The 21,381-nt window shown below is 26.7% G+C and overlaps 1 protein-coding gene across 1 annotated transcript in view; it reads left to right on the top strand.

Annotated features, from left to right (window-relative positions):
* cyst (rho guanine nucleotide exchange factor 18 cysts) overlaps window positions 1–21,381 on the top strand; it is a 414,221-nt gene that overhangs the window by 289,980 nt on the left and 102,860 nt on the right. Inside the window, exon 13 of the mRNA XM_075360791.1 lies at window positions 7,337–7,437. Within this exon, the coding sequence (XP_075216906.1) occupies window positions 7,337–7,437 (101 nt within the window). The remainder of the gene's footprint in view (window positions 1–7,336; window positions 7,438–21,381) is intronic.

Genomic DNA, 21,381 nt, shown 5'->3' with positions numbered 1-21,381 from the left:
TGGGTAGTAGAGTAAATTCAGTGAAATGGCTGGTGCATGATTTTGCTTTGCTCAAGTTCTTGTTTTTATTTTAAAAGTTTTAATTTTTAATTATTTAATTTTTATCTTTGTTTTAATTACATTTTAATTTTAACTTAATTGATTAATCTTTATAATTTTAAAAAAATTGTTATATTTTATGATTTTTATCTCTTGTTTTGATTATAATTTAAATAAGTTGTACATTTTTTTATATAAGATTTTGAAGTATGATAACGTTAAATTTATTTAAAGTTTTTTTAATAAAATTTAATTGGTTTAAAAATATTTTTAACATAAAATTATAAATGGATAAGTACTATGTTATCATGGATTGCAAGTTTATGATGATTTTTGTAGTACATATATAAATGTATGCAGCTGATGATGCAAATCAAGTTCGCAAAAGCACTTCTGTTTGTGTAATGAAATAAGGTAAGTCATCCTATATCAATTATTCTGTACTTAACGTTGATCTATTAAAATATAAATTAATCTGTGAATGAAAAATGAAAAATCACAAAGCAAGAGCGGAAGACCAGACAGTGGTAGAACTTTGGAAATACTCCTCCAAGGAGACTAAACAGTCACTTCTAGAAAATCTCCAAAAAATCTGGAAAGAAGAAAAATTACCTAAAAACTGGACTATTTTCTTGTGTAGTGAGTGGTATGAGTGCTCATATACCCACTACACAAGAAAGGAGATAAAAGCAACCCTGAAAACTACAGAGGAATTTCACTATTAGATTGCACATATAAAATACTCTCAAAGATAATACTGAATAAAGTAAAAGATCAACTAAAAAATGAACTGGGAGAATATAATGGGGGATTTAGACCGTGGAGAAGCTGTCTTGAGCAAATAATTACTCTCAAATTGATAATGGATGTACACAAATGAAATGAAGACAACTAGTAATATCATTTATAGATTTCCAAAAAGCCTACGACAGTCTTCATAGACCATTAATGCTGAAAATACTAAGAAACCTAGGATTACACCCGAAACTAGTAAAAATGATAGAACTAACGTTAACTGACACATACTCCAAAATAAAATTCAGAGGACAAATATCAGAACCATTCCTAATCAAAAAGGTTTAAGACAAGGCCATATGAACTATTCTCACTGCTGTTCAACTGCGCCCTAGAATATGTAATGAGAAAATGGTACAAAAAAGACCTACCACACGTAACAATTGAAGCAAGGAAACATGTAAACCATATCAAAGTAAACTGTCTAGGATTTACAGATGACCTAGTGTTTCTCGCCAATAACATCACAGAAGCTAGAATTCAAGTAACTTTGTTGGAAGAACTAGCAGGAATATAGGCCTAAGAATATCATATGAAAAGACTAGAATAATGACCATGGATCTGCTGGTGTTTAACCACGTAATCATAAATGGACATAAAGTCGAGCTAGTTGAACGGTTTAATATTTAGGAGAAAATATCACACATGACCTCAAAGAAAAAATAAAGAAAGAAAGATCACAAAAGCTCAATCACAAAGTACCACCAAAACAACATGTAATAAAAGATGCATCTCAATAAATACCAAACTCAGACATTACAAAACTGTAATCAGGCCTATAATGTCATATGGAAGCAAAACACTTTTCAAACTAAAATCCAACATTTCCTACTCAGCAGAGATGCAAAGAATAGAAAGAACAATTCTAAGAACATGCATAAATAATAGATAACTTGCTGATGGGAGAGAGTGGAGACTCATACTAAACCAAAAGGTACATAAAGACGTAGAACCAGCTCTAGACTACTTTAGAAAGAAAAGAATCTCCTTCTTTGAACACAAAATAAGAACAGAACCGAACAGGCTCGTCACTACACAGTACTGTGCACTCATCAGTACACAATACTGGCACTCACTACACAGGAAACTGGTCGAGAAATACTGGAAACTGTCCAAAACACCGACCTGGATACAAAAACGAACCTGGAGCCCGAAATTAAACAAGATATGCAAGAACTAGAAATCACACTAGAAGATTTACAGAACAAATCTGACAATATAAAAATACTAAAAGAGCAAACTTCAGATTTAAAATTAAAGAAAGAAAACAACAAGGGCTTGTTCAGAAGAACTCAAAAAAGCAAGATCTAACAGAATTAAGAAGTATTGGGAAGCAATCATGAAAAAAATAAAAAGGAAAGATGAACCAGAGTTTACTAAAGTGGTCCAAAGTGATAAATTCCTAAAAAAAAATTAATTTGTATTGATACAGAGGATTATGGTTATTAAAAGAATAGCTTTAAAAAAAAATATATATATATAGTATCTTTTTAAAATGTCTAATTCCTTTCTATTTGTATTCATACCATATTTTGTAATTTCCGTTTTTTTTTGACCTAATATCAGGTATCATACGTTTATTCTTAATCAGATGATCAGATACATTAGAGAAACCCACTTTACCTTTTTTATAATTTCTAAAATGTTCCAAGAATCTAGCCTTAAAGGATCTAGTGTCTTTCCTATATCAATATGGTCACAATCATTACATTCAATTTTATAAATACCAATCAAAGTATATAAATCATGTTTATTACTTATTAGGTGTTTTATTGTATGGTTGTCTGGTACGCAGGTTATTATCATAAACCAGGTTATTATCATAGGTTATTATTATCATAAACCTAAACAAATAAATGTAAAAATAAATTTAATATGATCAACCTTCAGTCAGAAAATGAGGATGACAGTATTTTGAAAGATGCAGTAGATGGCACCATAATCTATTTTGATAATGATGTAATATATTTCAATCAGTATAGTAAAGCAAGTCCAGTTAAATGTAAAACATGTATAATTGCTTTACTTAAAATTATTTTTATTCAATTTTATGCCTTGATGTCATATTTTTAGATATGTAAAAAGTTTTACAATTTAATTTTAATTAATTTTTCATATTAAATTTTGTTTTAATTTTTAATTTAACTGAATAAAAGTTTAAATTCTTAAAAAGATTAAAGGTTTTAAATTTAAAATAAGATAAATAAATGTATCTTTAAATAAATTTGGATATGTTACATACATACAATACATATAGTTTGAAAAATGTTTTATTTATTTTTTCCAGGCAATCTGCCAAGTTCAGAATTAAAGAAGCATTCTTATCTTTTTTTACTTTATTTCCTTTCATTAGAGTGTTTTCAGGCATGAGCCCATCCTTAGTAATGTTTTCTGATTTATCTTCATGTACATTTACACATAACTACTTTCAACACCTTTGCACTTTGGTTACTTTTTATAACTTTGGTTATTGAGTAAAATATAAGAAATTTTAAACATTTACAGTACATACATTTGTTCACTCAAAAATTAAAAACATTACTAAAAATTTTTTAATAAAATTTATTTAAAATTTCTTCCAATATGTTGTTTTGTATAATGTTAATACAGTACTGTAAACAATTATATCAAATGTATTACCAACTTAAATAATTTTTATAAGAATGATCCCAAACAAATTCTGTCTGCAGATTCATGAGGCTAAATTCACTTTCATATTTGTATATATAAAATTTTTCAAAAATTTTTAATTTTTTATTATATATATATATATATATATATATATATGCATTTTTTTTTAATTCACCATCAGAACTTACAGTGCCAGTATGAATGATTTGCTTTAAAATTATAATAATGTTGTGTTCATTAAATATAATTTATAAACTGGAAAACCCTATCTCATCAATTTAATTTTACTCAGAGTTCGTTTTCTTTTAGCTAACTGTTTTACACTAAATTATGTTAAGACTATATAAGTTCTATATTTATATAATTATGTTGCAGTTGAATAAAGATATGTTATCTTACTTTTTTTTTAGCTATCACTTGTTACTTGTTATCTCATTTACTCATTAACAAGTTTAATCTCACCTGCCTTGTCTCTTAGTATTATATTACGTGTATAATAACTTAAGTTAAAATAATTGTTTTAATAATGTATAATTAATATTTAAATAATGCCTCAGAGTGTTTTTTTTGATGATTTTCCTACTAGTGATATAATTCCTTCATCAATATTTTATAGTGATACTGTAAGTACAAAAAAAAAAAAAAATATATATATATATATACACACACACAAGAATTTCTACAATTTTAGAATAGTTGTTAAAAGATGTAATAAAGTATTTTTGTATACATTTAAATATTGGCTCCTTTTCCTTAAATACACGCAATTTTTATCAGTCCTATGTTACTTTTTATTATATATTATACTAAATATTTTTTTTTGAAAATTCAAATAATTCATTAACATATTGACCACTGTGTTGGTAATATTTTATATTTTACAAAATGAAAACTACTAAAACACAGTACTTAGGTAAGTTAAACTTATCCTATTAATTTTAATTATCAATTTTTGCAAGCTGGACAGCAAAATTTACTTATAAACTTCAAAATTTTAACAGTAACAATTTAAACAAATTCAAAAACCCTCAAATTATAAAAACTGTATGTTTCAATGTAATTATAGAATTCAGTACCAACTGAAGATGCAAGATCCTGTGAAAAATTGATTATTGGTATTAATATGGTAAGTTTAACTCGATGTTTTGGTGGTTTTTATTTTGTATATTATTAAATATATATATAAATATATTTATATATATATATTTTTTTTTTTTTTAATTAAAATTTTCTCAAGTAGTAATTGTTATGTTGATATTAGTCTTATTTACCAAACAAATTATTTATATAATTTAATATTAATTTATAGTCTATGATATGGATTTTTTTCTTGTTTTTTTGCCTAGTTTGTAAATATTTTTATCCTACTACAGCTGAAGTTTCTCAGTATATTATATCAATATATATGATGATATATTATAATAGTATATTTTTTCAATATGAAATTTTAACATTTCAAGTAAGTAAAAGTAAAATAATAAACCAACCTACCTTCTTAGCCAAATATCATCAAACATTGGTAATCGAGAAGGCCGAGTAGTGACTGAAAAATGCCTCAGTGATTTTGTAACACATTTTTCATTTATTAATTGTTAACTAAAATAAAATAAAATAAAATTTGATACTTATTTAATGATAATGTTAATGTTAAACTAAAAAAAATTATCTTTTATACAAATATTTAAGAATGACTTTATAAAATATCCAAGGAGCTTAAAGTAAAAAGTATTAATCTATAACCTGTTATTCCAGCGGAACGTTTTCTCATTATAATATTGTGGAAGACACAAAATATTGTCCGTATTACTTTATGAAACTTTTTTTAAGATGGTGAATTGGATCCCTAGTTTTGAATTATGCAGACTTGCCCAGTTAAACTATTATTTGGTATGAAATTTTCCTTTTTAGCTTTCAATAAACTGTGAGAGTTGTCTTTAAAGTTTGTGAATTTTTAATGGTTAACATATTAATTTTAGCCAGAAAGCCGTACCTTGTGTTTCTTTTACTCATGTCTTTTTATTAGAATTATGAGATAGTTAAATTTATTTAAAAAAAAAAAAAAAGATTTGAATTCTTAATTAAAATAGTATACTTAAGAACATACATTAATTTGTTTATAACACTGTTTTTCCGACAGCAGTTCTTTTTACAAAATTATAAGCTCTTGAATTTAAATATTTTTCTCATGAAACTTATTTTGGTAAGAAAATGGTAAAAAAATGTTAATTGAAAAATGGAATATATAATAAATCTGAGGTAGCAAGGGACTAAGAGATTCCAGCAGCTGCATAAGTTATTTACTTTCTTAAAAAATAAAGAAACATTTTGTACTTCTAGTTAAACATAGTGGCATTTTCAGTAAACTAATTTTACTCTTCATTTCTGTTTATTGACGGTATAATACACAGCTAAGCACATAAGTATAATATATGTAAATTATAACAACTACATTTTTTTTTTTTTTTTAGTTTTTGATGTTTGCATGTACCAATACTCAACCTCAACAATTACAAATTGAGCTTAACTTGTTTTTTTATTTATTTCAGTTTCAGAGTTATTAAAAGTTTTATTGCCTGTTTTAGCTTGAAATAAACTCTTTCTCGTAAATTTATGACGGTTGCATGCAGTAATAAGAAATTTTGTGTTAAATTAAAACCTTGGATTACTGATTTTTTAAATCATATTGCTACTTTCAGAGTAACATTTTTTTAAATTATTTTCTTTAATCTTTGTAATGCATGCATCTACAGATTATTTTCCATCTGTTTTTGGTAAATAAAATCTTTCAATTTGAATAACCTAATTTAACATTCATTGTTATACTTCTGGTGGATCTACTTTCTTTTGAACATGATTCAAGGTGTTCTTGGAAAGCAGTGATATAAAGGCATAACATATTATTTACAAAGCATGTTTTTAAAATCTTTAACCAACATTTACTTACATATATTCATTTTTCAACACAATCATTGTGTTCAAATGCTTAAAAACCAAAGAACAAGCTTTTGTGTCAAGTTGTAGAAGTCTACTGCTAGTCCTCTTCTTTCACCTTATCATTGTTGTCAAACATTCCCAGTGAGATGTTTCTTTATTGAAGAAACAAGTAAAAATCATCAGGAACAAAGTCTATGCTATCGGAGCTGATGATCCAAAATAATTTCCAGCTGTCAAAAAGTGCTTAAGTAATATGCGCAGTATGGGTCCAAGTGATGTTTTGGAGGAGAATGGTGTCGTAATGTCAGTATTCCCCTCCTTTTGTTTTGAGTAGCCTCTCAAAGAAAATTTTGGGTATTCAACACACAATTTTTTTTAGCCTGAATTTTTTCTTCACAACTTTATAAATCGTGTAAACATATCAGGAATCAGTTGATTCAGTTGTCTTATAAACAAAAGCCGGTTTTATAAATGCTTTCTTCAATTTTGTGAAGAAGGTCATGAGAGATCATACTCAGTCTGTTGCTTCTTTGTTCTTCATGAACACTTGTCCTTCCTTCTGAGAATGAACTGCTTAAAAATACGTTGATTGTTATCATGAACAACTGTGATTGGTTGAATTTCTGCTGGACGCTCACTTTTTGCATTTAGAAAACATGTTACACGGTTTAGACTTCACATTTGGCAGGATTTTAGATTGATGTCATTTTAAAAATGTGCTACATATGAATTTACTCAAATAAATTCTATTCTCTTAGTGAATATTGAAGTAGAGTTAAAAACACCAATGATAAATAATTTCTACATGGCATAGGTGTGATGTAACTTTCTAGACAAACCTTATATTCACAAAAACACTATTAAAAATGCATCAAACACATATAAAACTCTTGTGAGATTATTATTTGTTTACTTAATATTACTGTTATTGTTACAGAATTCCTCAAAGCCTGGCGGTTGCAATCAGAACTCTAGTAAAACAAGTACAAAACGAAACTCTAGTAGTTCATCACAGGCTCAGAATAGTTCCCCTAGTAGGTGAGTAGTAGAGAATTATGTTATATTTGTATAAATTATTTTCATAGAATTATTATTATTATCATCATCATTATTTAGGCATTGTCGAACTGCTTTATATGCCTGTCAGACATTTGTCGCTTAGTCTTGGCTTAAATTTTATCAATTACTTAGTGCATTTGCATTTTGCTAAAGAGAATAATATATAATTGTAACAGATAGTTCAATTATATCACTTTTCTGTTTTAATTATTACACTGATATTGCTTGGATTAGACTTTTGCATATAATTGTTTTCTTATACTGGTATATTAAGTGTTCTTATATATCATTTCAATGTTATTTGAACAGGTCTGATATTATATTTCATAAAAAATAAATAAAATGATATTTTTTCCCCAGTTTATACTTTATAATAATAGCGTTGTTTATTTAATGGTTATCTATAAAATTATTGTATAAAAAAATAAAAGCCAAAATGCATACATACTTTTGTGACTTATACATATTTAAAACCTACTATTTTTATATTTATGCAAAGAATCAGTTAGTTCTTGTTTTTGTAAGTGAATAGTATTCTTATTAGGATTAAAAAAGTATGTTTTTGATTCATTTTATATAAAAAGAAATATTTGTACTACTTTCATAGACAATATTAGTGTTCAAAAAATTAATTTTATATTATACCTATAGATTATAAAATATTCTTATGCTCATAAGTTACATTTTTAATATTATTTTTTGTGTTTATAAAATTTATGTTCGCAAGTGTAATAAAAAATTTTCTTTCATTGTTTGAAAAATTAACTTGAATTCCCTTCATGAGCTTGATTTATTGTTAATTCACTATAGAATATTGTAATGTTTGTAGTAATTTTTTTGGATAGTAAAGGTGTTCAAAAAATAATATTGGGGTTTTAATATGTTTTCTCTTGGATGAGGTTTACAGTTTTGATTTAAGTGTGAATCAAAGAGCAAAAAGGACAGTTTTAGTTATGCACATGGCCATCGATTGATTTCTTATCTTTCTGTTTGACAGTGCCTCTAGCAAAGATGACTTTGGTGTTTTGCAGTTCAGTGTGCATTCTATAGAAAGTTTAATTGTGATCCTCCAAGTGACAATAATATTTGTTAATCAATATTATTCAATAATATTTATTGATAGCATAATCAGTTTGAATGGCCGGAAAAGGGAAGTATAAGGGATGACCAAGGGTGATTGAAGAAAATGTTGAATGTGTCTGGAAGTCTTTCCTGTGTAGTCCAAAGAATTTCTTAGGAAGACCATCTGTGAGCTAGCAATGCTGGTGGTAACAGTGCAGAATGTTTTAAGGAAAGCTTACTTATGTGATCGAAATGTTGCAACATGAAGATAACTTTCTTGATCATATTGTGTAGTGATGAGTCAACATTTCATCTGTGAAAACATTAACACACATAATGTCCATATCTGGAGGTCAGAGATCCTCATAAACTTTGACACTGCAAAAGGGATTACTCAAAATTAAATGTTTTTTGTTGAATATCCTGACAGCAAGATTACAACTTTTTTTTGGCTGAAGGAATTGTAACGGAAATTGCTTATTTGGATATGCTGTATACAAAGATACAGCAACCTTGACCTCAACTGCAAAATGGTCAAGAGAATTTTATTTACCAACAAGATAGTGCATCTTCTCATTGAAATAACTCTATGGGATTGGTTGAATGATATTTTCCACGACTACTGGATCGGTCAGCATGGACCTGATGACAGAGCTTGTTTACAATGGCCTTCAAGGTTACCCAATGTGACCCCAAGTGATTTTTTTTTAGGGGTTTACAAGGGTTTTTAAACCCTTGTCAAATCCTTGTGTATATGTCCCTGCTATCAATTGATCTACCTGATTTGAGGCACAGGTTTGATGCAGCTGTTGCTTTCTTTACTTGACACATACTCTCTTATCGGTTGGATGTGTGCCATTGTACAAAGATGCACTCATTGAACACTTATAGGGAAAAACTGTAAGAGTTAATCTTATTTTCATTTTCATTTATTTACAATTCATTGCTGTAAGTCGAACTTATGAAATATTAAGTAACTCGAAAACCCTGAAATTCGTTTTTGTACACCATGTATTGATTAATTTTATATATTAATTATTAAAATGTGCAGTTTAGAAAATAAATAATAATCAGAATATAAACAAATAACTTAAATGTCACATTACATGCTTAATTAAACATACACTGTTTCTTCAGTTTTAATTTCACTATTTAGTAAACTATTTTTCAGGAGTTTCAGTTTGAAAGTAGGATTTTCTTTCTGTCATGTTTTTTTTTTGCTGTTACTGGCATTTTAATTTTTTTTATTCTTTAAGCCTTCCAGATATTAATACTTTTTTCCCCATTTGCCTCAGTTCTTTCTTTTCTAACATTATGTTCCATTTTATTGAATTTGTTTTGCCTTTATGTGTGTCATAATTAATTATTATAATTAAGAATGAATCTCCTATAGTCTTGTCAAACCATAATTAATTAAATATGCAGAACACATTTCTAAATTAAATGAGTTTTCAGTTTTCATCTGAATTGTCCTGCTGAGACTTTGTTGACCATAGATTTCTGATTCATTATACTGTCTCTCATAAAATTTCTATATCATTAAAATATTCATGTCTGATTTATTACAATTTTAATTGATTTCTTGCTATTGCAGGAATTAATGTGGTTACATTATTTGAGATTAATAATACTTAAATTTTTTAAATTTGTTTATAATACTAAAAACCGTAAAATATTTTTATCTGATGAATTTCAAATATATCATAGTTATACATAATATACCATTTGCTGTTTGTTTGAATTTATATTTTTTGAAAATTTTTTATGACTTGTGAAAATATTTATTATTACTCCAATAATTTTTTTTAATGTTTGAAAAAAGCTTGCGTGTTGTTTACAATTAAAAAATTTGTGAAGTGCATAGCACATAATGCTTTGAATGTTTTCTTATTCAGATTATTTTATGTTTTTTCTTCTTTGTGGTATGGATATTTTTATGTAATTTTGTTTTATTTTTGATGTTCACGCTTTATTATATATATATATGAATTGTTATTTTAATGTAAGAATTTTATTTGTAACTTTTGTTTTATCATTCTTTTAAAATTTTGTTGCTTTTTTATGCATTATTGGAAGTAGCATGCTGAATAAGTTATCTTATATAAGGGATTATTTATAAAATATATTTCATTAGGCTTGTTATTTAATTTTCAGCCTTTTTAAAATGTTTATTCATAAATTTTCTTTTGTTATTATTATTATTTGTGTATTCTTTTTAATAAGGTTTTTACATTTTAGAAATTGAGTACTAAAAATACAGTACAGAATTTATTTATCTTGTTACATTTTGTTTAGTATTTATTATAATATTGTTTTTATCATAATTATTAACTACAGGATTATGTCTCACATTCTTTCAGAGAGAGAGAGAGAGTGAGAGAGATAGAGATAGAGAGTGTGTATGTGAATATATATTAACAATTAATTTTCTATAGAAAATAATTATATCATATTAACATTGTCATATTAACAATTATCATATTAACATTGTCAGTTATCAGTATTTTTTTCTAATTTGCGTATATATGTAGTGATTGTTTTTGTAGTAAAACATTCTGTCAGTTTTCCACACTAAATATCGAAAAGGTTTAAAAATTTCTTCATACACAAGACTAAATAAAAACCTCATTTGGTATTTTAAGATATTGTGTTTCAATATCACTGTGTGTTAATATTTGGAGGAAATCATTGTATTATGATGATAATAGTTTACTTATGTGTGAATTGAACAGTAGAAAAGTAAGAAGTAAAAAAAAAACACTTTTGGATGATGATTTTTTTTTTGTAATTAATTTCCTTATTTATTAGAACAATATGCAGATCTTACTCTCTTGTTTATTTTTTGTAACTAATAAAATGTTAATCCTACCTCTTCTAGTCATTTTAGTATGTTAATTTGTATTATTATTAATTTACAGTTACATCAAAATGTTCTTAAAGAACACTCTTTTTTTTTAATATCAGTTTCTGAAAATGCCCTTACTTTATTGATTGTTTTATCAGTAGAGTGTTTTTTTACCTGTAATCTCAAAAAAAGAAAAGTTTTATGTTGATTTTATATAACTGTAGTTTTGAAGAAAAAAGTAGTATTACACAATTAAAATTTAAAAAATCACTATGTTATTAAATTCAAACAAATTATTTTGTACAACCTTGATTTTTAGTTTTTAGGTTGGTTTATAGTTATTTACATATATTTTTTATCTGTGTATTCCTCTCTTCAGTGTAATTTATTATTCCTATATTTTATTATCTGTTTTTGTTGTCCTTGAGTCATGATGATTTTCAGTTTTGTCTGATTTCACCCATGTTGTTATCTAAACATCAATTGGATATGAGCCTAAGCAGGATAATTTTTTAATTAACTGTTCAATACTGTGGATGAAAGTTTGGTTATAGTATAGACTTCAAAGTTCAATATCTAACTAAAATCTTGTTTGCTTTTGACCATTTTCATTTTAATGATGCCCTTAACATATTTAGTTTAATTTTTTTTTAGCATCCTAAAAAGAATCTGTATCTTTTACAGTTGAGTTGTATCTATTTATAACATAGGTTATTTTTAGCTGTGTCATACCTAATGATGCTAACACTGAAAATGGTCACAATACATTTTTTTTTAGACATTTACACATCTTTTTCTGTTTTATTTGATCTTTAATTTTTTAGTTTACACATCTTTATTATTACACAGTTCTATCAGTTTCTCACAATTTATATTTTATTATTTACTGTCAGTATATGAAAAGAATTTGGTTGAGATACATTATAGAGGGGTGCTTTTAAAGTTTACTGTTTATTGTTTTGATTATTGTTTATTTTGGTTTGTTGTGTGAAACAATTTAGTTCATTATATCTTGTTTTAATATTTTAAATTTTTTATGGCATGATATGTTGCACGAATTGTTATTTTAATATTATTTGTCATCAGTTACATCGCATGAATATATAAGAATTTTTTTTATTTGATTAATCAACAAATTAGTTCTTTCATTACTTATTTGTGTTTATTTTATTTACTTTGCTCATAAAATATTTATTGAAATTTTTTTTATGCATTGAAATTTACAATGTATGTTTTTCATTATGTCATTGTGATTTGCGTGAATTGTTAAACACATATGGGTATATCATCAGTAGATTTTTTAATGCAATTGTAATTTTACACATTATTCCTCAGGGTATTTAAAATATTAAGCTGTATAAAATTGTACTTGAAAAATGAATTCTAATTTTTAACAGTTACTGGTATTGAGATTTTGTATAAAATCAAAACGTTTATGTCAGTTTGATAAATTTTTTGCTTAGTTTTTATTAACAATAGAATATTTTCTATGTTATTTATAATTTTTGTTGCCTATTACATTCAGCTTGCAGATTACACAAAATCATTATTTTTATATTAAGCAGAATTTCATTTAAACAATAACAAACCTTAATTTTTGTCTACCAAGTAAAACACATACTTGTAAAACAGATATGCTCTCGTAAAATATTATATTTGTCCCTTATTTTTTTATTAAGTTTAAAAAAAAAATGTTTGCTGTATGATATTACCTGACTCATTTCATCTTAGATATGATAGACAATAATACTAATTTAACTACTTTATTTTAATATCCGATGTAAAAGTGTGGTTTCTGCACTCTTTCAATTTTTGTAATTTTCTCTTTGTAAAGGAGGATTTTGGCTGGTTTAGTGTACCAGCCTAAACTTATTCCTAAACAAAAAAAAATATAAGAAAATAATTATTTCCATGTCTCAGATTTTTATAAGACAGTTTAAGGAATCTCAATCATGTTGTTATCCTTAATAATTGAATGAACATGAACATTTATTTTTTAAGCACCTATTAGAATAAACACCCAAACCAGCTATCTCTTTCACAAGCTGAAAATTAATATCTTAAAACAAAGAGCTTAATTCATTCATTCATTCTACCAAAATCACCAAATATATATAAACATTTTGTTATGATGAAAGATAATTTATTTATGTTTAACCTTTTACTCTAGCTATTAAAATAAATCTGTAACCGATCACCATCTCCTTTATGTACCTATAAGTTTATTATTTTACTTCATCAGTAAATATTAGATATTATGAGTAAACATAAATAACAGTTTAGAGTATTAATTTAATAACAATGGATTTAAATTTGACTTGGAGAATCCCAAAAATATTGAAATATTTGAAAGAGTTACATGCTTGATCTCAGAAATGATGAACTGTCAGTTTTTAAAAGCTGTTGTGCTCATTAACTACTTTTTAATACTAAAACTAGAATTCCTGATCATGTATACTATTTAATCATGTAAATTCATCACTTATGTGCCAAATGATAGAGCTTTTTGGTTAAAATTCTTAAAATACAAACTAGGTCTCAGAAATGTTGCTCGGTTGTACAGCTCTTATTCTTGATAGTGTTACATACAGGTACAGTTATCTACTACTTAAGTTCTTTACTTTTAAGTGTAAGTATACATTTTATGAAATGAATATTTCATATTCTTAAATTCAGTTTTGTGTGCAAGGTCTGTTGTCATCGAGAAGAGTTGTTTACCAGCTTCTGTTGGACCTCTTATCATCTTTAATAAATATTTATAGTAGTACCTGAATAAATTTAATGTAAACTAACAGTAAAGTTTTGCTGTTTACTAGGGTGTATTTCTTGAAATACTGCTTTAATCTGACAACAATAAAAAAATGCATGTATTATTCATTTTATCAATTTACTCCTTGTTGTGGAATTTATCAAACAAAAAGTTAATGATAACATTAACTTTATAGTCACCTATTTGCTTCACGTAAGGCATTTAACCAAGAAATAACTACTTGAAACACAAAATACTCTATGATAAAGAGTGATCCATAAGTTTAATGACTCTAGTAATTAAAATGAAGCTCAGCAGCTTTATTTGTATAAATTTTAATCTCATGGGGATGCATTTATGCGTGTCAAACATGTCTCTTAAATAAACTTAAAAAAATTTTTCAGTTTTTTTTGGTTTGGAATCTTATCATTACAAGTAATGTGAATTCTGTTTTCACTATTATTAATAATACTGGTTTACAGTGCAGTTACAAAACATTGATCCTTTCTTCTAATTAGCTTTCATTACTTACTATTTTTTTTTTTTTTTATAAATAGCATTATTATTAGTTTCTTTTTTAATATTAAATTTCAGTCAATTTATCAAATTGTTGCTAGATTATTTTCTTATATTCTTACAATTATCTGATGATAGTATTCAGTATTAATGGTTTTTCTGTGGGAATGTTTTATAGTTATTTATTACTAAGTGTTTTTGAAAATTTTTGCAGTATGATTTTCTTGTATAGGATATAATTGGGGGTTATTTATATTTGTACATTGGTTAACAACAGCATTAACTGAATACAATTACTCCAAGCAGAATTTGTAATGCTATTTGTGTTAAAAGTAGTTTAAAAAACTTATTAATTAAAAATAACCTTAATTTTACCTATTTCAAAAATTAATATTAATCCCTATCAGTTTTGTCACTTGTTTTGGTTTATCGTGCATGCTTTTTCATAAACATATGCTGTATCAGGATTTTTTAATTTACATATTTATTTTGTGTTTGTGTAAATTAATTTTTATGAATTTAAATAAGCATTGTGCACTATAATTGTATATTTTAGGTATAACAATAATATTAATTAAAAACTAATTTTGTTTTGCATGAATGTTATTGTATTTAATGAATAATTTTATTGTAATTTATGAATTTCATTAATGATATTTTCTGTTGTAATTGCATTTTGTTGTAGTTTTATTATTTTATGACTATTTAAACAGTTTTAAATAAATTGAATCTTTATTTAGTAAATAAATTTTGATTGAAAACTTTTTGTGGATGTGTGTATTTGGCATGTCATTATATAAATTATTTTTATCACAATTTTAAATAGTACTCTTTCTTTGTCATGTCTCACCACACTTTTTTATTTATATAGTATATTATTTAAAAGAAGTTCTTTTGTATATTTATATATTTTATATATATATTAAAAATTATTTCAGTATTTACTGAATTATTATGAATGTTTGTAACATTTCTACTTAAATCAATATAAATGAACTGCATAATAATATTATTTTTATGCAATTTTATGAAATATATGTATTGCAATAGGGGATTTTTGTTAAATTTTTTTTAAAGGAGCATAAAAATATTTATCTTGCACTTACGAGAAATAGGAATTTTTTACCTGGGTTGCATATTTGCATCTTTAAATATTTATTACTATTATTATTATTATTATTACTACTACTATTATTATTGTTATTACTATTATTATTATCATCAGCTTGCATTGGATTTAGTCACCGCCGCAAGTGTTTCCATGCATGTGTGGTGGTCATGTGTAATGTAACGGTAATGACGTAATTATAATAAGTTTGAGTGTTTGGTGTCGGTGATTTCAATTTTGGCTATTATTGGCAGCCCATTGGTTACCCAACATTCATTTATTATTCAGATAACCCAAAATTTTTTTGTGAATGTGTTCATTTAAATATTAATAAACATTTTTATCATCTTGTGTTAAACAATATATTTTTTGTTTATACATTTTTTTTACCTTAATGCATTTTAAGAATCAGTTTTTTAATAAAAAAGATATTCATTTTAAGGAATGTTAATTTTAAATGTGACATTTTTAAAATCAGGATTACCCTTGCAAGAAAATAGAAAGAAGTGATGTCTTTTTATACAATGCTTATTTGTATATTGTTTGTCAGTATTTTTAATTTTAAAATCAGTTAGATATTATTTTTTAATGTCAAAAGTTCCTTTTAGTTTTGTCTAAAATTTGTGAATTTTGATAGGATTTAATGTAGTAGTATGCTTTTATTTATGTTCATGGGTTGTAAACATCTTTCTTATGTTTTATTTTATATTTAGAACATTTTTAATGTGTCTAAACAATTTAAACAAGAATTTTTGTTTGTCATGAAGTCTGGCTTATTATAACGAAAACTATGTAAAATATTTTGTATAATTTAAATCTTATTGCTGTAAAAAGGTAATTCATTAGCCAATGCAATAATATGTAAAAAAAAAATAAAACTTATAGATTTATGTATTTAGTGAATGGATATTTTATTAAGCATTTTATAATTTGGTAATTTTGTTTTTGTGTTTGTTATATGTGTATTTGCAAGTTAAATTAAATTCCTTTTAAACAATGTCACATTTGATAAACATACAAAAAATATATTCTATGGCTTTAGATTTTTCTTGTGTAAGAAATGACTTGTAATTTTGTAAGTTAATATGTATATATAAAATTTTAGGATTCCTTACTACAACTTTATTTATATGTATATATACACATACACATATAACTGATTTGTACATTTAATTTATTTAAACATCAAGTATATATATATATATATATCTTGAACATAATGTTGGATGACCAAAGGGTAGTTTCAAGGGCTAGTTCTTGGGCTGTCTTGCTAATCTGTTGCTTTCGCCGGCACGCGGGCTCCTTAGGAGGACTACCTTGTGTTACTCCCCGTGGCGGAGGGTTGCAACCAAACTCGGAGTGAAGTAAGTCACGACATCAATCTTGCTTCGCTTTGCTCCTGTGCTCTATCAGCTCTTGCTTGTGCTTTCTATTCTTGCATCCTTTTCTTGTTATCATCATTTTTACTATTATTATCACAGTTTTTTTTTGTCTTTTGTTGTTTTACTCTTTATATTTTATTTACAGATTTACTATTCATCTAAGGAACTCTCACAATTAATATTGTGGTGTGATTTTAAAATGCATTCATATTTATAATAGTAGTTATTGATAGATTAATTTTAATTTATATGAAATAAATGTTTCCTTCTTGATGGGTTGATAAAACAGTTCACAATTTTATTATTTAATTTCTGGGATTTGCAAAAGAAAAAAGTTACAGAATAAATTTTATTTTTATTATCTGATATATAAACATTGAAATTTTCTAGAAGTTAATAATGATTGCATAAACTTCCTTATTAAGTTATGCTTACATTATGATGTGATTGGGTATCAGAATTACTGCGAGAGGATAATATTCCTATTACGTAATTTAGGGTGTTCCAGTGCCAAAACTCTATGAACTTCGTGGTATTTTCTGGCACTATGAGTTTAGTGACAGTTTTTGAGTAATACAGTTGCCATGTATAACATTAACAATTGAGATATATTTATTTTATGCCAAGGAGTTATGTTAATTATTGAAGATAGAATAGAATCCTGTTGATTTTGACTGTTTATAATCTAAATAAATTTCTGCTCAATGTTTGAATAATATATGATAAAGAATTTATAGAGTGTGATTGAAGGGTAATAGTATGGGAAAATAGAAGCAAAATCATTGTTGTATTCTGGGCAAAATAAGTGCTTGTTGCATTTTACTGAAAATTTATAATTCCTGAATGTATTTATATTTATAACGTGTTTTGGTAATTTAAATTTTAGCTTTGGGAACTTAAAAATTAATAGATTAGAGCATTATGTAACATTTTAAGTAACTTAGATTATTTTTTTTTATAATTTTTCATAAGTATGTATTTTATAGTCAGGAATGTATTTATTTTGTATAATCATTGCCTGTTTTGAAATTTTCCAGATCAGTTAGGTTCTGTTGCAAATTTATTTTATTTATGAATAATTTATCTTGTTCATTTATTTAAAAATTGCATTAATGAAATATTTAGTTCTAGAGGTTACATTTTTACAATATAAAGGTGAATTAGTTTCCCATTTCAGCTGTTATTTCTAATGAGTAGGTTTTATCCATTTAATGCAGCCTTGATCGCTTTGAATCACATCTTTCTTTTAGTATTAAGTTTTTTCATCTTTTACATTTTTTATTTATATTAATTTAGTTAGAAGGTTATTGTTTTATATAATTATTTATATTAGAAAATCAGTATTGTAGACATAATTTACATAAATTTCACGTGTCTTTTTAATGTAGAGTAGAAAAAGTATATAATTTTACAGATGTGATATTTATTAGTTTTTAATTGTAAATTTTAATTATAGCATGTCATAGCATGTTGACAGACACATGACAGATTTACAAAATAAAACAATACGAGAGATATTGTTAAGATAAGTTTTATCTTAAAATTCACTTGAAGTCTGCAACATTGATTAACTAGCCATCCCAAAAAGTCATTTTATATTATTTAATTGAGAACTTTTTTATTTATTAAATGTTTAGTATAGCAAATAAAGTTGTTTTAGTTGATTGATATGTTTTAAAGGAGTACAAAATCAGTCAATAAATCTTTAAAACATGCAATTTAATTTCTTTGAGTGTTTATCGATATTTTCTTTCTTGCTTAATCATGTTCATATGTGAGGTTTGATAAAAAAATACATGGAAATTTAAAATTTCCTGGGCTATATAAGTCCAATTGTCACTATTTTTTTTGTGTTAGTATACTTGCCCCTAATGTATATTTGCGTTGGTAGATTGGATGCTTAATTTATTGTTGTCTGTCGAAAAGGTTATTTGTGTTTTGGTATGATCGGTGATCTTTAACTTGTGGAAAAATGGAACAAAGAATTTGTATTAAATTTTACTTTAAGAATGGAATAAAGTGCAGCACTGCATTGAAAATGTTAAATGTTGCTTTTGGAGATTCTTCTATGAATAAAACAAGCATTTACAAGTGGTGCAGATGTTTCCAAGAGGCCCATGAAGATGATGAGCGCTCTATTGAAAATTATAGACTATGATTATGCCGAATCACTATCAGAGAGGTTGGCATATCATTTGACTCATGCCATGCATTTTTTTGGTGTTTTGGACATAATATGTTTGGCAGCAAAATTAGTTACAAAACTGTTGAATTTTGACCAAAAGCAGTGTCGAATGAAAATTGCTCAGGAGTTGCTGAATGAAGAGAACAATGATCAGAGCTGCTCAAATGGGACATAACTGGTGATGATACATGAGTGTATGGGTATAATGTCAAAATTAAGGCCTGATTGTCTCAATGAGTCACTTCCTTAAGAGTCAAGACTGAAAAAAGCTTTTCAAGTTTGATCGATTGTGAAGGTTCTGATCACTGTGTTTTTTTATTTCAACAGCTTAGTGTATCATGAGTTCTTGCCACCAGGTCATGTGGTCAGTGAGTACTACTTTTTCTTTTTTTTTTCTGTTTAGCCTCCGGAACCATCGTAAGGTATTATTTCAGAGGATGTGTGAGGATGACAAGTATGAATGTAAATGAAGTGAAGTCTTGTACAGTCTCAGGTCAATCATTCCTGAGACGTGTGTTTAATTGAAACCCAACCAACAAAGAACACCAGTATCATGATCTAGTATTTCTGAATACCTTATGGTGGTAACAGGCTAAACAGAAAAAAAAAATGAGTTCTCCTGGAAGTTCTACACTGTTTGCGTGAAGCAATCTGAAGAAATGCCCGGATTTGTAGTAAAACAGTTAATGGCAGTTGCATTGATGATGCACCTGCTCATACTTAAATGCTTGTTCGTGAATTTTTGGCCAAAAACTACACTGTTATGATGCCTCTGCCTCTGTATTCACTAGACATGGCTCCCTGTGACTTCTTCCTGTTCCCTAAGCTGAAAAGAACCATGAAAGGACAACATTTTGCTAACATTGAATTTTATAAAAACAAGATCACTGAAGGAGCTAAATGCCATGCAGAAAATTATATTCCAGAGGTGCTTCAGAGATTGGAAAAAGTGCTGGCACAAATGTATTACACCTGAAAGGAAATACTTTGAAGGTGATAATATCAATAAATAAAGATTTTTTGAGAAAAACTAAAATTCTGTGTATTTTTATCAAACCTCTTACTGCCAGCCACCATACAAAAACAATCTTCTCTCGCAACTTTTGTAGCCATCTCTTTTTCTTGTGGTATTAGGAGTCTCAGCTTTACTAATAGGCAGTTGGTAAGTCACTACCCCTCATTACGCTTATTATTCAGTCACCAAACAGGAAATAAGAGAGTTCCTGAGTCAAATACACAGCCAATCACTCCAGTTTGATACCTTGATAAAGTTTAAACACACTTTATCAAGGTTCTGTTAACCTAAGAATGGAGAATCTTGCTCAGTTTTACCTAAACCAACAGAACCAATCTTAGGGAAAAAAGTTCAAGGGTAAGGAAACAAAGTGGTGAAATAAGGTGATTTACCCTGATGGCTGGATCGAGATAGTTTACTGTTGTTCCAATCATCCTGGCCAGCCTTTAGCTTTCACTCTGTATTTTTGGACTAGAAGGTCTTAAAGATAATTTGGATAACTAATATGGCTATAACTAATATTATATAAGATAAAGATAACCTATAAAGTTAACTTGTATGGCTTCTGCTGTGCTTCTTGCTCAGGATAGCTTGCTTCTCATGGGTTTAATGTGCAAGTTGGAGTGAATACATTGGTTGCACATTAAGGTGGCTGCTGTTAGTGAAACAGTTTTGTTATCGCAATATTTTCCAATCAAAACTTCGTAAGACTAATATAATAACATAAGTCTAATGTAACTTTTTATGCAGCTCTCATTATAAGAACAAATTTATTACTTGAACATGTAAAGAATTGGAGATTCGCTTCCTAGTACCATGATTTTAATATTAACTAGGTATAATCAATCATCCATCATTTTAGAAAGGGCCTTGGAAACATGACTTATTTCTTGGAAGAAACCAGTCAAAAGATTTTTTTTTTTTTTTTTTTATTAATATCTATAAATATGATCTATGTCTTCTATCACTACTGCCAACGGTGTAAGGCACAGGGTTTGAGACAATTAATGGAAAGTGAAGATGAATGATGGCTATAAATTGAATTGAGCTGACCAAAATGA

This window comes from Lycorma delicatula, chromosome 3 (assembly GCF_047948215.1).
Source record: "Lycorma delicatula isolate Av1 chromosome 3, ASM4794821v1, whole genome shotgun sequence".
Lineage (NCBI taxonomy): Eukaryota > Metazoa > Arthropoda > Insecta > Hemiptera > Fulgoridae > Lycorma > Lycorma delicatula.
This window is presented reverse-complemented; position numbering and strand designations above follow the sequence as displayed.